The sequence below is a fragment of the Mandrillus leucophaeus genome, unplaced genomic scaffold, assembly GCF_000951045.1.
Source record: "Mandrillus leucophaeus isolate KB7577 unplaced genomic scaffold, Mleu.le_1.0 Scaffold3, whole genome shotgun sequence".
Classification (NCBI taxonomy): domain Eukaryota; kingdom Metazoa; phylum Chordata; class Mammalia; order Primates; family Cercopithecidae; genus Mandrillus; species Mandrillus leucophaeus.
Window position 1 is genome coordinate 3,142,871 of NW_012103142.1, and position 15,809 is coordinate 3,158,679.

At 39.0% G+C, this 15,809-nt stretch overlaps 1 protein-coding gene across 2 annotated transcripts in view; it reads left to right on the plus strand.

Annotated features, from left to right (window-relative positions):
* Window positions 1–15,809, plus strand: part of MAPK14 (mitogen-activated protein kinase 14) — a 94,798-nt gene that overhangs the window by 11,320 nt on the left and 67,669 nt on the right. For both annotated transcript variants that reach the window (XM_011986581.1, XM_011986582.1), the window contains exon 2: window positions 12,848–12,981. In XM_011986581.1, coding sequence (XP_011841971.1) covers window positions 12,848–12,981 — 134 coding nt within the window. The remainder of the gene's footprint in view (window positions 1–12,847; window positions 12,982–15,809) is intronic.

Consider the following 15,809-nt stretch of genomic DNA (forward strand, 5'->3'; position numbering starts at 1 on the left):
AAATAACATGGGCTTCCTTTACTTTTTCAGGTTTTTGTTGCCAAAAGGAAGGGAGCAGAGCTTAGCTCTTGAGTTTAGCTGGAAAAGGAAGATGAGTCTGCTGGCAGATTGTTTTTTAACTTCTTTGCCTTTTAGGGTTTTTCTTACTTTTGGATCGTGTTTTAAAAGTCATTTTTACCTTCTTTCAACAGTTAAACATTTAAGATCTTATTTATTTGATTTTATTTGACTCTTTTTCTGACTTACATTCCTCTGCCTTTTCCCCATTATAATACTTTTAGTAGAGATTGGACCATTGTTATCTGTCATTAATATCTTGGCTTTGAGGTCCCAAGGACTTCTCTGTTAAACTTGAATACATTGTATAGATTGAAAGATTCTACAGACATGTGACCCTATAAAAACCCATATTATTTATTGTCCTCCCTGCCTTTACAGATGTAAGCCCCCCTCCTCTTTTCATCAGAGCTCTCCCTCTTTTACTGCTCTATCATCAAGTTGCAGAAAATAAGTTTTCCTGCAAACATAGATTCCCATGGCAACATAACAGAAAGGTAATAGAACAAATGTTTATTTTGTCTAGACCTGCTGTCTGAGTAACATTAGACCCTGAACATGTTGGCTCCTGTTACTTGAATGTGTGGTTACAAATTCCTTATTTTCCTCAAAACTTACTTCTCTTAGACCTTCATGATATTGTCACGGTGCCTGTGATATGAAGGAAGGTGTGTGTATGTGAGTATGTGTGCCTTACTGTCATTCTACTCAAAAGTATGTATTGATTGCATTTTCAAGCTTATGGCTTAAAATGTAGACACCACACAACATGTGAGCATGTGAAGAAAAAAAAGGCATACCAGTTTTGTCCTTTGTTTTCATAAGTTCATGAATTTAGTATTTCCAGTGCACTATACTAGGTGTTTTGTTTACAGAGATTTAAAACAGAAGAAGGGTACCTGCTTTCGAAAATATCAGTCCAGGCTGTGTGTGGTGGTTCACGCCTGTAATCCCAGCACTCTAGGAGGCTGAGGTGGGCGGATCACTTGAGGTCAGGAGTTGGAGACCAGCCTGGCCAACATGGTGAAACCTGTCTCTGCAAAAATTAGCTGGGTGTGGTGGTGTGTGCCTGTAATCCCAGCTATTTGGGAGACTGAGGCATGAGAATCGCTTGAACCGGGGAGGCGGAGGTTGCAGTGAGTCCAGATCGCACCCCTGCGCTCCTGCCTGGGCAACACAGCAAGACTCAGTCTCAAAAAAAAAAAAAAGTATCAGTCCAGAGGAGACATATTTATGTTTCCTCAGAGATGGCTTTAGGAGTCCTTTGTAGCTTTTATTTTCTGCATTCTTCCTGCTTAAGTTGGCATTTGAAATCTACCTTTGTATTGCTAATTCCTCTCTTAGGATCTTTTTAGATTTTTCTGTGTCTCAAATTGAGTGACTGCTGTGGTTTGAATGTATTCCCCAAAGTTCATATGTTAGAAACTTAATCCCCAATGCAACAGTGTTAGGGAGTGGGGCCTAAGAAGTGATCAGGTCATGAGGGCTCTGCACTCCTGACTGGATTAATGTCATGATCAAGGAAGTGGGTTAGTTATCACTAGAGTGGCTTTATTATTAAAGCAGGTTCAGTCCCCTCTTGCTCTCTCTCTCTCACCGTCTCTTGTCTTCTGTCACCCTCTTGCCTTCCACTACTGGATTACACAGCAAGAAGGCCCTAACTAGATGCCAGCACCTTGATACTGGACTTCCCCGCCTCATGGACTGTGAGAAATAAGTTTATTTTTTAATAAATTACCCAATCTGTGATACTCTATTATAGCAACACAAAATGGACTAAGATTGACATACTGGTCACTTTTTACATCTAAGGTAATTTTATGCAAAGGTATATATTGGAAATCTGTGTCAGATAAGCCTTTCCATCTGATGATTCAGATGTAGAAATGATGACATCAGCATGTGTTCACACGAAGTCAAAACAACATCTTTTGATCTGCCAAGGGCTCAGGGAGGATGTTTTACGAGGAAAAAGGAACTGTGAGGGTAAGAGTCCTTTAGTTCCTTAACCCATCCCTATACTTGCACTTGGGGTAATGTCTCTGGCTGTGACAGTCTTCTCACCTATAACATGTGGCCCTAATCATACCCTTACTTTTGTCTGACACACGGTTGAGATGTCTGGCTTATGCAAGTGTGTATTTAACTCATCTTTCTTGTATTTCCTCATCCCTGTAGTAGGTATAACTTGATTCTCAGAAATAATTGCTTTGCTTTTAATATCTCCAATGGCTATCTCTTTTTTTCTCTCCTGTCAAATCTTTTATTTAGGGCTTTAGCTGGCATGAACTTTCTGGAACTTAGGCTTTCAAATAAATAGTTTCTATTTATGTTTTCTTCTCCAGGCTACCAAATGCTGGTGAAAATATTAGTTGTCTTCCTCATTCAGTGTAATAAACTATTATGTACTAATGAGCATAGTATTAAGTTGAAGTGAAATGTTGATATTGGCTTCTTATACTGATATACTTCTTATGTCATTCCCTCATTTGACATTAAGTTTGGCTTGCCTCATTTTCTGATTCCTAGTTTAGTGTTCTGAGCGCGTTATGCTTTGAATGATCTGTTGTGAAATGAGCAATCTCAATATTAAATGATACTGATGCTAGAGCAAACAGAAAAAAGTTAGCAAATTAAGAGAACAGGCAGTAAGTACTATGAGCATCTATTAAGCTCTTTCTGCATTCCCAAATATAGTACAGGTTCAGTGTTCCTTATCCAAAATGCTTCGGATCACAAATGTTTTGGATTTTGGATTTTGGAATATTTGTATTATACTTCCCAGTTGAGCATCTTTTTTCAAAATATCCAAAATCTGAAATGCTCCAATGCATATTTCTCTTGAGCATCATGTTGATGCCCAAAAAGTTTTGGATTTTGAAGCATTTTAGGTTTTGGATTTTCAGATTAGGTTATTCAACCCGTATAACCCAGAGTAATTCAACCTATTGACATTTTAGGTGGGATAATGATTTGTTGTGGGGTACGGACTTGTGCGTTGTAGTATGTTTAGCAGCATTCCTGTCTCCTACTTGCTATATACTAATAGCAATTCCCAGTTGTGACAACCAAAAACATCTAGACATTGCCGCATACCTCTTGAGGGGTAGGGAGGGCAAAATCACCTTTAGTTGAGAATCACTTGTATAACCCTATATATTTGGATTGGTTGGTCCTGAGTAAAGACTAGATGGGATAATATGAACCTTCCACCTGCAAAAAGATAGAAATGCTATACTTTTTGCATTATAAATTGGGCCTCTCTAAACATGATTTTTATTATTTCTAGGAGAGTAGCAGCATTTCTAATGGTCCAGGTCCTAGTTATAACCCGATAAGCTTAATGGATGGGAGAACTTGCACAAGCATGTTTGAAGAGGCCAGGTGTATCACTGGCACGTTTGAGAAACAACTAATTAGGAGGGAGACCCAGTTTTCATGAACAATTGTGTTTTGTCATTGTCATGGCCCCAGCTTTGGGTGTTTTGAATTTTTTGTGGAAAGGAAATTAGCATGAAGTCCCAGTTGGTAGGTAGGCACCATTTTCCGTAGTGTCTCTTCTGGTATTCTGTGTCCTTCGTCTCCTGTCTTTCACTATTTAGCATTTTCAAACTCCTAGAAATGAAATGCTGTTTAGAAGTCCACAAAGAGAGCTAGTCCATTGTGAATTATACAAAGAAGTAGTCCATTGTGTATTAATTTTCTGTACGTTTTTGAAGGCTCTTGCATCTGGGAAGGCTTGCTTAGTTTTAAAAATATTAGGTAATAACAGACTGAAATTTTGAAGATCTTATGGATCCAAGGTAGCAGGAACTCAGGAAGATCAGCCTTGTTTGATTTAGAATGTCATTTAGGCACATTATATATTCTGATACCTTAGAAGATACAATGCATTTTCCTGAATTATCATTGCTACTGCTTTAATTACTTTAAGGCTGTGAGGCGGTAACTAACTTTAGTGTCATGATGTATACATCTTAACATTTAATGTGCTCTTTTATTTTTTTTAACACCCCCTTAAAGTACTCTGGTGTTCAGATTTTTCCTTGTGTTTCTCTAATTCTCCTATTTCATCCATTGGTCAGTTTTTCCTGCCTCTTTTCTTTCTGCTCCATGATCCATTCTTAAATTTTCTTTTCTCTTTGCATATGCTTTTTGAATTCATTATCTCATAGTCTCAACAATGGTCTTGTTCATATACTATACTTCCAAATTTGTACTTTCAAACCTATTCTCAAGAATGTCTGACCCTTTGGATTCTCAATCTATTGAGATGTAATGTTTCATGCTTTCCCTTGATTACTTTCCTACACACTTGTTGAAGATACCAAAGATGTAGCACTAACTTCTGTTGGAATGGGATTGATGTTACAAACTTGAATGGTTCATTCAGTTTAGATATGTGAAGCGGATATCATCATTAGCACTGATGATTGACAGTAGTTTTAAAAATTCCAGTCAGGAATGAACCAGAAGTTACCTGAAGTTTTCAATAACTCTAGGTATTAATGCAACGTATTTTGAAAGTTTGAAATATATGGGTGTAAATATTGATGCTTACATGTTAGATTTACTGTGGTGAAGGAAATTTGCCAGTCGTCCATCAGACAGTGTTAAATGCCCCACCAATGTGTAAGAGCAATAGACCTAAAATATTAATAAATTGTGTATATATGTATGAAGGTATTGATGTGTACAGAGAAGTGGAGACATTGTGAGTTATAGTGGTCAGTATGGTTTCATGGAGGAGGAAGGATTTGAAGATTATTTAAAAAGATGGATATTTGGACAGAAGAAAAGCAAACATTTTCAGACAAGAGAAAACATAAACCAAGAGAATGGATATGAAAAGGACTGTCCTGACAGGAGGAACATCTCAGGTAGGGTGAACCCAGTTGTGGTTCTCATTCTTCTTGTGCTTCAGACTCACTTGTGGAACTTTTAAACATACCGCCAGAAATTAAGAATGAGGTCTGGAGTGGGACTTAGGCAGTTGCTTTTCTAAAAAGTCTACAAATGGTTCTTTAGGTAGTAGAGAGCTGTTGGAGTTTCTTGAGTTGTGAACTGTTGAGTAAAATTGTTTTAAATTGGTCTTGCTGGAGTGTAAAGAATGGATTAGAGGAAACAATTGTATTGCTTTGTAAAAGTCTGGTAAATGTATTTACGTGTTCCTCTGTTCATTTTGACTCCTCAGCTAGATTTCTTAGTTCCTTGAGATCATAAACAATCAACTTTTAAAGGTACAATGAAGAAATATCTTTTTTTTTTTTTTTTTTGCTGGGTTGGGGGACAGGGTTTTGCTCTGTCACCCAGGCTGAAGTGCAGTTATACAATCAATGGCTCACTGAAGCCTTGAACTCCTGAGTTCAAGCGATCTTCTTACTTCAGCCACCCAAAGTAGCTGAGACAACAGGTGTGTGCCGCCATGCCCGCCTAATGTTTTTTTCTTTTTTTTTAGACACAGGGTCTCACTACCTCATGAAGTTGCCCAGGCTGGTCTTGAACTCCTGAGCTGAAGCTGTCTTCCTGCCTCAGACTTCCAAAGTGCTAGGATTACAGGTGTGAGCCACTGCACCTAGCAAGAAATACCTTATCATTCTATTTTCATTTGGAACTTGCAGGCTCATGCCTGTAATCCCAGCACTTTGGGAGACTGAGGCAGGCGAATCATGAGGTCAGGAGATTGAGACCATCCTGGCTAACATGGTGAAACCCTGTCTCCACTAAAAATACAAAAAAATTAGTCGGGTGTGGTGGCGGGCGCCTGTAGTCCCAGCTGCTGGGGAGGCTGAGGCAGGAGAATGGCATGAACCGGGGAGTCGGAACTTGCAATGAGCCGAGATCGTGCCACTGCACTCCAGCCTGGGTGACAGAGCAAGACTCCGTCTCAAAAAAAAAAAAAAGAAAGAAAGGACCTCATGATATATGCTAACCTCACCTGTACAGACTTTCTTATTTTCTCTTAATCTCTTACCATTTTGTCAGGTTTTATATATGCAATTCCAGTCTGCTTTAAATCCATTGTGAATAAAGGAAGGTGTGCATCAATAAATTTAGAAGTTAAACAATTTTATTAGGATATATGAAGAATCTAGTAACCCAGATTTTCTATGTGTGTGTGACACAAGGGGAGGCAAGTATGAATGTGTAACAAAACATTGAAGTTTATTTAATGATTATCCTTGTATGTTATGTACTGGATTCACAGCAGTAGATGAGTGACAATGACATCCTAATATTGTAATAACTGCTTCTAATTTTTATGTTTCTTTCAGCTATTTTTTACTATACCAATGATTTTATAAGATGTGAATTAATTTGATAACTTTGGAAGGCTTCATGTAAATTCACAATTGGGGAAAAAACTTGTTAAACAGTATGTCCTGAATTTTAGTTTGGAGAACCTGTTTATCATAAAGATAATTTCATTTTATAATGCTGTTCATGAAAACAAGGTTTTACTTGTAGCTCTACTTTTACAAATGTGATTGAGAGGAGTATTCCAGCTTTGCCATGGACCAAGCTCCTTGCCAAACCCACTATAAAAGTTATCACATTTAATTCTAACAAATACCCTACAGATGAAATATAAACATAATTCTCATTTCATGAAAAAATTTAATTAACATCCTCAAGATTATATAGCTATTAAGTGACAGAACTGGAATTAAAATCCAGATAGTCTAATTCCAAAGTCTCGGCTCTTATTTAATCACTCTGTTGGAGTATTATAAACATGTAATAATAAATTGTGATTGTTGGGGTCTGTAGGGTACTGATTAATTCTAGCCTGCCTTTTGCTGAATAGATTCAGGAGTCAAATAGAGATAAAAATATTTACTTTATTAGTAAAGCTGGCATGCAGAGTGGCTTGGATAGGCAACTTAAGTGGGCTTCTTTCTTCCCTAGTTAATTGAACTTGCACACTTAATCAGTCAGATCAGCTAGAAAACTGCTGCTGTTCCTTGCTCCCCAGCGGACTTACCAGCGGAGGAGAGAAGAAAGTGCTCAACTTGCAGGTGGCAGGCAAACTCTGAGGTGGGAAGTTGAAAAAGCTGGGTCCCGCAGGGGCAATGGCCATTTTTCCAGTCTCACCAGAACTAGTTTAGAGAACTGGGTTTAGAGATGAGTATACATTTACTTGCTACTTTTGAGAGAGAAGTTGTTACTAATTTATGGGTCTGTAGGAGCAGTGGGAGTGGGAAAGAAGAGAACAACCACCCTCCTTTATGTGGGATAAGGAAGGAGTCAGTGAGGGCATTGTAACAGAGTAATTGCTTCTTAGAGGTCCCTGACAGGTTCCTGAGCAGGTGACTATTTAAACCAATACTTGAAGGGCAAGGATTTAGCTATGGAGTGGGATGGGTGCAGAGGAGAAGAAAGTCCTAGGAACCAGGAGCAGCCTGTCTGAATAGTTAAAAGAACTGAAAGGAGCTAACAGAACACAGTGGCCGAGAGAGAGGGAAAGAGTAGCACAGGAGCAGGTAGAATAATCAGTGGTGGCCAGATCACCTGGGCCTTGTAGGCCATCATGAGAAATTTGTGTTTTACTCTGTATGCCAAGGAGATTTCTTGAACGGTTTGAAGGAGGGGAGCGGTGTGATCTAATTTGTACTTTTATTGCTATTTTTTATTTTTCGTTTTGAGACAGTCTCACTGTATCTTCCAGGCTAGAGTGCAGTGGTGCCATCATGGCACACAGCAGCTTCAACCCTCCTGGGCTCAAGCAGTCCTCCTGCCTCAGCCTCCCAAGTAGCTGGGCATGGTGGCCCATGCCTAATTTTTTTTTTTTTTTTTTTTTTTTGAGATGGAGTTTTGCTCTTGTTGCCCAGGCTGGAGTGTAATGGCGTGATCTCAGCTCACTGCAACCTCCGCCTCCCTGGTTCAAGCAATTCTTCTGCCTCAGCCTCCTGAGTAGCTGGGATTGCAGGCTCCTGCCACCACACCCAGCTAATTTTTTTTAATGTATATTTTTAGTAGAGACAGGATTTCACCATGTTGGCCAGGCTGGTCTCAAACTCGTAACCATGGCCTCCCAAAGTGCTGGGATTACAGGTGTGAGCCACTGCGTCTGGCTGCCTGACTGATTTTTAATTTATTTATAATTATTTTTTTGAGACAGAGTCTCACTTTGTTGCTCAGGCTTGAGTGCAGTGACACAATCTTACCTCAGTGCAACCTCCACCTCCTGGGTTCAAGCGATCCTCCCGCCTCAGCCTCCCAAGTAGCTGGGGTTACAAGTGTGTGCCACCACGCCCCACTAAATTTTGTATTTTTTTAGTAGAAACGGGTTTTACCATATTGGCCAAGCTGGTCTCAAACTCCTGACCTCAAGTGATCCACCCGCCTTGGCCTCCCAAAGTGCTGGGATTACAGGCGTGAGCCACCACACCCAACCAATTTTTTATTTTTTGTAGATACAGGGTCTTGCTGTGTTGCTCAGGCTGATCTCAAACTTCTGGGCTCAAACAGTCCTCCTACCCTGGCCTCCCAAAGTGCTAGGTTTATAGGCTTGAGCCATTGTGCCTGGCATCATTTGTATTTTTAAAAGACTGTATTGGCTGCATTTGGAGAGCATATTAGAAGGACCGGCAGGCTGGTGACGTGGACTAATATGATAGTGGTGAAATGAAGAGCAGTTGACTTTGAGATGTATTTTGGAGGTGAAAACCATGAGACTTGCCAATAGATTTGAATGGGGACTGAGGAAAGGGAGAAATCAAGGATGACAATCAAATGTCTAGCTCGAGCAACTGGATGAACAATCCATTTATTGGATAACAGAGACATGGAGAAGAATAGTTCTGGGTGTTTTGTACTTGCTGCGTTTCAGGTGCTTATGTGTCTTTCTCATGGAGACGTCAGGACACAGAGAAGAGATTTCAGTGAGAGACATAAATTTGGGAGTTTTCAATATATAGATGGCATTTAATTTAAAGTTGTGGACATAGATGAGATTATCTAGAAAGAGAATATGGGAGAGAGAACAGGGCCCAGTACCATGTCCTGAAGAACTCCAACATAGAGAGTTTGAGTAGAAGCAGCACATGCAGTGGAGACAGAGATGGAGCTGCCACAGGGGTCATAGAAAACCAATAGAAGTGTTGATAAAGACTCCAGGATGGACAGTATTTAGAGAAAGTGGTGACTATGTCAATTACTAATCTTAGAAAAGTGGATTTGGTAGCAGAGATCATTAATGACCTTGAGAAGAGCAGTTTCAGTGGAATGGATTGAGGGAAGAATGGAATTGAAATGAGTCAGTTATGTAGATGTGTGCTTCTCACATCTTAAGAGGTATATTAATCACCTGGAAATCTTGTCAAAATGTAAATTCTATTTTAGGGCCCAAGGTGTCCTGTCCTTTCCTTTTCCTCTTCATTTTCCTTTTCCTTTCTCCTTTCTCCTTTCCTGTTGTCTGCAGAGATCCTGCATTTTCTAATGAGCTCCCAGATAATGCCAGCGCTACTGGTCCATGGAGCAATCAATGGAGCACACTTTGAGTAGCAAAGGTATAGATTAGTGGTTCTCAAACTGTAATATGTATCAGACTAATGTGGAGGGCTTGATAAAATACAGATTATTAGACCTAGGTCAAAGTTTCTCATTCCGTAACTCTGGGGTGGTACCTGAGAATTTTCATTTCCTATAAATTCCCAGGTGAAACTGATGCTGCTGATCTGGGAACCTCTGGTGTAGGTGATTTTTTTGGAGAATTTTAACTGTGATGGAGAACTGTCAAGGGAAGTCTTTTGTTTGTTGGTTGAAGGTGGCAAACAAGTAGAGTGCATTTCTGCTGATGAGAATGGTCCAGTAGATAGGGAGACACTGATGATGCAAGGGAGAAGAGGAGTGAAGAAGGGAAATCCTTGAGAAGATGAGGAGGGTGGCTCCAAAGCATATATTGTGGTCTTGAATTTTGATAAGAAAGGGTATATTCTTAGTTATAGCAACAGGGAAGGTGGAGACGATGGGTTTATAGATTTGGGGATAAGCAAATGGAGCTCCCCTCTTAATGGTTTCTGTTTTCTTAGTGAAGGTAAGGGCAACTCTTGAGGGAAGAGGGTGAGTTGGAGATTTGAGAGAGAACATGTCAAATGATCATTTTCGAGTAGGAAAATGAACTTACTAGAAGAAAATGGCTTTATTGAGAGCCTCTTTGAGATTAAGGTCGGAAACTAAGAATGAAAATCTGATTCTACAGTCTTTTTTGTTCAACCTCAGTTAGTTCCTTGGATTCAGTCATGGGAGAATTAAGTGGTTGAGATTACCCAAGGTTAAATTTTATCCAGGTGAGTACATCAGAGAGAGAGAGAGAGAGAGAGAGAGAGAGAGAAGTACAAGGAAGTGATTATAATCACGGAACAGGAAGGGACATGAAGACAGAAGAGGGCTGAAGGAGAGAAACAAGCAATGACGAGGTTAACAAATTGTTGTATTCAGGGTGCAAGTAAACTAGAAGTAACTAGGTTTGTGATGAAAAGCAAATGCTGCTGGCATTCAAAATTTTGTAGGTGGGGCAGTTTTTGGTAGGAATAAAGGTCTAGAGTGTGACTGTGAAGACGGCTGGGTGTGGTGGAGTTTCCTAGAGAGATCAGGAAACAGGATGTTGGGTGTGCCGTTCACCTGGATGTTGAAGTTGCCAAGAGTGATGACAGAAGTTGGGAGTGTAGAGAGATCTTCTGGATAGACACTAACTTTTCAATGAATGATGGAAAATTTCAGGTTAGTGGATACCAGCAGCAGAGAGGGATAGGTTTATCAGGGTTGTGAGCAAGAGGTATTTTATAGAACAAATGGAAAGTAATGGTCCTGAAGTGGTAATGGCTGCCAAGGAAGACTCCTACCCACCTGCTAGCCAGGAGGTATCTGGGCTATTAGAGAATGCTTTCTAATGGCAGGGCTCTAAGAGAAGCAGTGTCTTCTAGAAATGGCCTAGTTTCACAGAGATGGAGGGAAGGTTCAGAAAAGAGGTTGCAGATTTATAGGAGTTTATCACAAATTGGGATTTGAAGATTGAGGGCATGGCATAAAAGTTTGGGAGTGAAAGGAAGGGAACTGGAGTAGGTACAGAGTTGTAAAAGCAAGTTTGGCAGGCAGAGAGTTTGGTGATAATAGATGACCAGAAAGTCTTAGATACATATTAGAGACCGAGACAAACTGGAGGATGAGGCATAATGGAACTGGCCCAGACAATTTCTGTTATTACTATTATATATTTTTTTGAGACAGAGTTTCACTCTTGTTGCCAGGCTGGAGTGCAATGGCGCAATCTCAGCTCACTGCAACCTCTGCCTCTTGGAATCAAGCGATTCTCCTGCCTCAGCCTCCCGAGTAGCTGGGATTACAGGCACCCGCCACTGCGCCCGGTTAATTTTGTATTTTTGGTAGAAACGGAATTTCACCATGTTGGTCAGACTGGTCTCGAACTCCTGACCTTGTGATCCACCCGCCTCGGCCTCCCAAGGTGCTGGGATTACAGGCGTGAGCCACCGTACCCGGCGATGATTTCTAAAAATAATTAAAATACACATCTCATTTTTGCTGTAGATGTCCTCCATGATCTAGCCACTGCCTGCATCTCTTATATCATCCCTTCCCACTCTCCCCTTGCACCCTGTGCTCCACCCACACAGCCCTTCTGTCTTTCTGTCACTCACTCCAGCATGCCATAGTTTTCCTACCTCTGTTTCTTTTTTCATTTGTTTGCACTTGCTCTTCTGAGAGATAGCAGAGTCAAGTGGTCAGTAGCATAAGCTCTGGATCCAGACTCCCTGCTCTGCCACTTTTAAGCTTTGTGACCATGGTCAAGTTACTTAACCTCTCTGTGCTTCAGTTGCTTATTTGTAAGTTGGAGAATGATAATAGTGTTTTTTCATAGGAGATTCGGGGAATTACAAAAGCTGAATTGAGACAAATTAATGTAAAGGGCTTAGAATAATTTCTTGTATGTGTGGGTAAAGACTCAATAAACATTAATATTATTATTTCTTCTACTTGAAGCTTTTTTTCTTATATATTTATATAGGGAATTTAATCATTACATTGTTTCCTTCTCAGGTCAGATGTGATTCCTCAGCCATCCTAGCTAAAGTGTCATAACTCCGCTGGCTCTCTGTCACTCTTTATCCCATTACCCTTTTATTTAGTCATAGTATTTTCATCACCATTTGAAATTATTTTATTATTCTGTTTTGCTCTTCCCCCATTCCCTGAAGGGCCAAGTACTTTGTAGGTGCTCCAGAAATATTTGTGGCAATTTATCGTCCTGAAAACACGGTTTCCTGGGCCTTGACTCTAATCAGGCAGTGTATGTGGCAAGGTGACGACAGTGAGGCCTAGGCAGGGAAGACAGAATTCAACTCTGTTTATTAATCTGTTGGCTCATCTAGATCAGGCAGCTGCCAGTTTTTGTAAATTTTATTAGAACACAGCCACACCCATTTTTAAACTTATTTTCTGGCTGCTTTCCTCCTACAACCAGAGTTGAGTAGTTGTGACAGAGGTCTTAGGGTTTGCAAAGTTGAAAATATTACTATCTGGCCCTTCATAGAAAAAAATTTGCTGACTCCTGATTTAGATACATAGAAAAGACAAGGAGAAAACACCAAAAATAATAACAAGCTTTATTTGGATAGTGGGATAATAGGTCATTTTGCTTTTTATCTTTATGCTTTTTTTTTGTATTTTGTTATAACCCTTTAATTTGGAAATAGCCGTATAAATACCCCAAAATGGTATTTAGAACGCCTTTTTAATGGTGAGTTTTTTTCCCTTTTTTTCTCCTTAGTGCCGCTTTTGACACAAAAACGGGATTACGTGTGGCAGTGAAGAAGCTCTCCAGACCATTTCAGTCCATCATTCATGCCAAAAGAACCTACAGAGAACTGCGGTTACTTAAACATATGAAACATGAAAATGTAAGTTAATTCATTCAAGGAAGAATAAATTTTGATCTTGAATAGGCTGGGGAAAATGTTTTAATTACTGCAGATGGAAATGCATTGGAGTGCATCAGATGTTGGTCCCTGCTTCTTGTCCTGGGGTGTTAGTGGCCACTTGGTTATGTCAGGTCAAAGACTTGGAATGAAAGTGATGCATCTTCCTGGAGTTCTAGTTTTACTCAAAGGTTTTTAGAGGGGAAGGAACTCTTTAAAATTTTAAAGTAAAAGGATATATTATGAAATATAACACAAAATTCACAAGAATTGTTAAGAGAAAATATTAAAAGGTTGTGTATTCTTTGCCTGGTTTTCCTAAGGCTCTATTATGAGAATGTGGGAGTCTGTGGCTATCAAAACACAAAATAGCCACAGACTCCCATATTCTCATAATATAGCCTTAATATTTTTAAGTGGAAAAATCTGAGGAAGAGTGCCCTAGGCTCACTGAAGGTCCTATCAAAGAGGGCTATTATTTTATATATTTGTTAATGATTTTTCTTTTTTTCCAGATTCAGTTATTTTAATAAATATGTCAGAGGCATTGTTTAAGTTAATTATAACTTTTTATTTTTTACCAATCTGGTAATTCGAGGACATTGCCATTCTGCCAAGATGCTTACAAATTCTAATACAGTAAATAAGTGGATATAATTGGAATATTAACTGAAAGTAAAAAGACAGTTGACTGAAGACATTTTACTGAACTTCAAAATCAAGTTGTGAATTTCTGTGACTGCTGTATGAAGGGTACTGTGGAGTTTGTAGCATCGTGGAAGCAATGGCCATAGAGATTTCAAAGTCCTTTGGCTGTACTGCTTGTTTTTTGTGCAGAAGAAAATTCAAAATCTGTGAATTTATTATTTGACTATTTAGACTGTTTTAGTAATTTAACTTCTTCATAGCGAGAAAAAAGTCACAGATAAGTGATTCTTCATTAGCATACACTTGTTTCATTAGTGCGAATTTCTTCTAAATTGAGAACATTAAGACTTAAATTTGTAATTGGATTATGGATGCCATTATAATCACAGCTGCTGCTTTTTATTTTCACATTTTATTTTGATTGTATAGTATCGAGGAAATCCTATTTCTACAGACAACTTCTATTCCTGAATATAATTTTACATAAGTAGCTATGTGCAAACCTGAGTTTTAAGAATGTTCAGTGTGGAGCTGCAGCTTTCCTAATCAGTGACATGTTTACAAGAAGTTGAGATATGTGGAAAAAGCTGGCAGCAGAAACTTTATTCCTAGGTCTGCATAAAATCAAGGTGGCCTGGCAGCTTTAAGGGATGTGTTTGCATTTGATTTTTAACACACTTGAGTGTGTATGCTGTTTTTCATTACACATTATTATATGTGACAGAGATAGTGTCACAGCTTTGCAAGTATAAAGGATATTTTGAAAATGAAATGCAAGCCAAGCATTTATGGAACCCCAGAGCACCTTTGGGAGCCCCTAGGATCTTACTGATGTGGCTACGCTAATTTAAGAACATCTAGTTTAAGAGATTATCAGTGCTACACTTGATTGTTTTGCTTTTCTTCCTAAATATGTTAAGCCAGTGTTTAGGGATCATGGTATTAGAAAAATAGGATTTTAATTTCCATGTATTGTTTTATAAGTGTCTTGCTTACTAGCGGTAGATGGTCACCTAGATATCAGTGATTTGTTACTTAAACAAAATAAGACACATGGCTGAATGTCTCATAGTTCTCTATTCCGCTGGCAAATGTTTGAAGCCAAAAGACTTGACTCAATGTAGAAAAATTCCTGCATTTTAGCCTATTTTAAAAACATTTGTTAGGTGCTTACAATGTAAAAGTAATTTTACCCAATAAAGAACCAAAACTTCCAGTAAGTTTAATTGAGGGTTTTCAGAGAAATTTGTCTCGTTTACCTTCCTCTTCTTTTTAAAAAAATTACTGTTTTGGGTCACCATCCAATTTTTATAGCTGCCAAACCTCCTACGGGCAGCAGCAACAGAAGCTTAAAACTTGTGACCATTTTAAGTGTTGGTAACAAATACAATTTTCAGGTGCCAGAGGGCACATGTGATCTTTTACACAAAAATGCCTCTGACCCACAGTCGGTAGTTCATCTTGAGTTGTCTCTTCTGTTAGTGATCATGAATAATAAATAAAACATTTATTAGGTGAGTGACTGAAGCTAGGGGATGTCCTCTGTGACTGTGAGAGTTTCTCTCTGAACAAAGTTAGTTGGACCATTCCTGATTGAACTTCTGACCTTGATCTCATTAACACCTGCTCTAAGGAAAGATTAAAGGGAGGCAGCCTGCCAGCTGCATCCTTTTGCTGTCTGGGCAGACACTACAGAAATGGCCCACATATGGGTCTAGAGATCTGTACATTTTAGAATTTAAAAATGATCAAAGAAATTCTTTTGCAAATTTTATTTGGGAACCTTAGATTTAACCTTACCATTGTAGACCAAGAGATTGTTTTGATGTGCTGTTGTTAAATATGCTAAATATGGTATTTGGATACTGAGTTTTAAAGTATTTTTTTTGGATGTGTGCTAATTTGATAAAAATATGACTTATATTTGCCAGGCTTTGGACCATGATGGGATAATCATTAGAGATATTTGCTGCTTATTTGTATTATAAATGTCTTTTCTAAAACTTTTATTCCTGGATTACTTTGAGGTGACTGAAGTCATGTAACAGCAGAAGGAGTTAAGGAAATAGACTAAAATATGACTTGATTTAGAAGGGAATTTCCATTTAAGAAATGAGAAATGGCCGGGTGCAGTGGCTCATGCCTGTAATCCTGGCACTTCGGGAG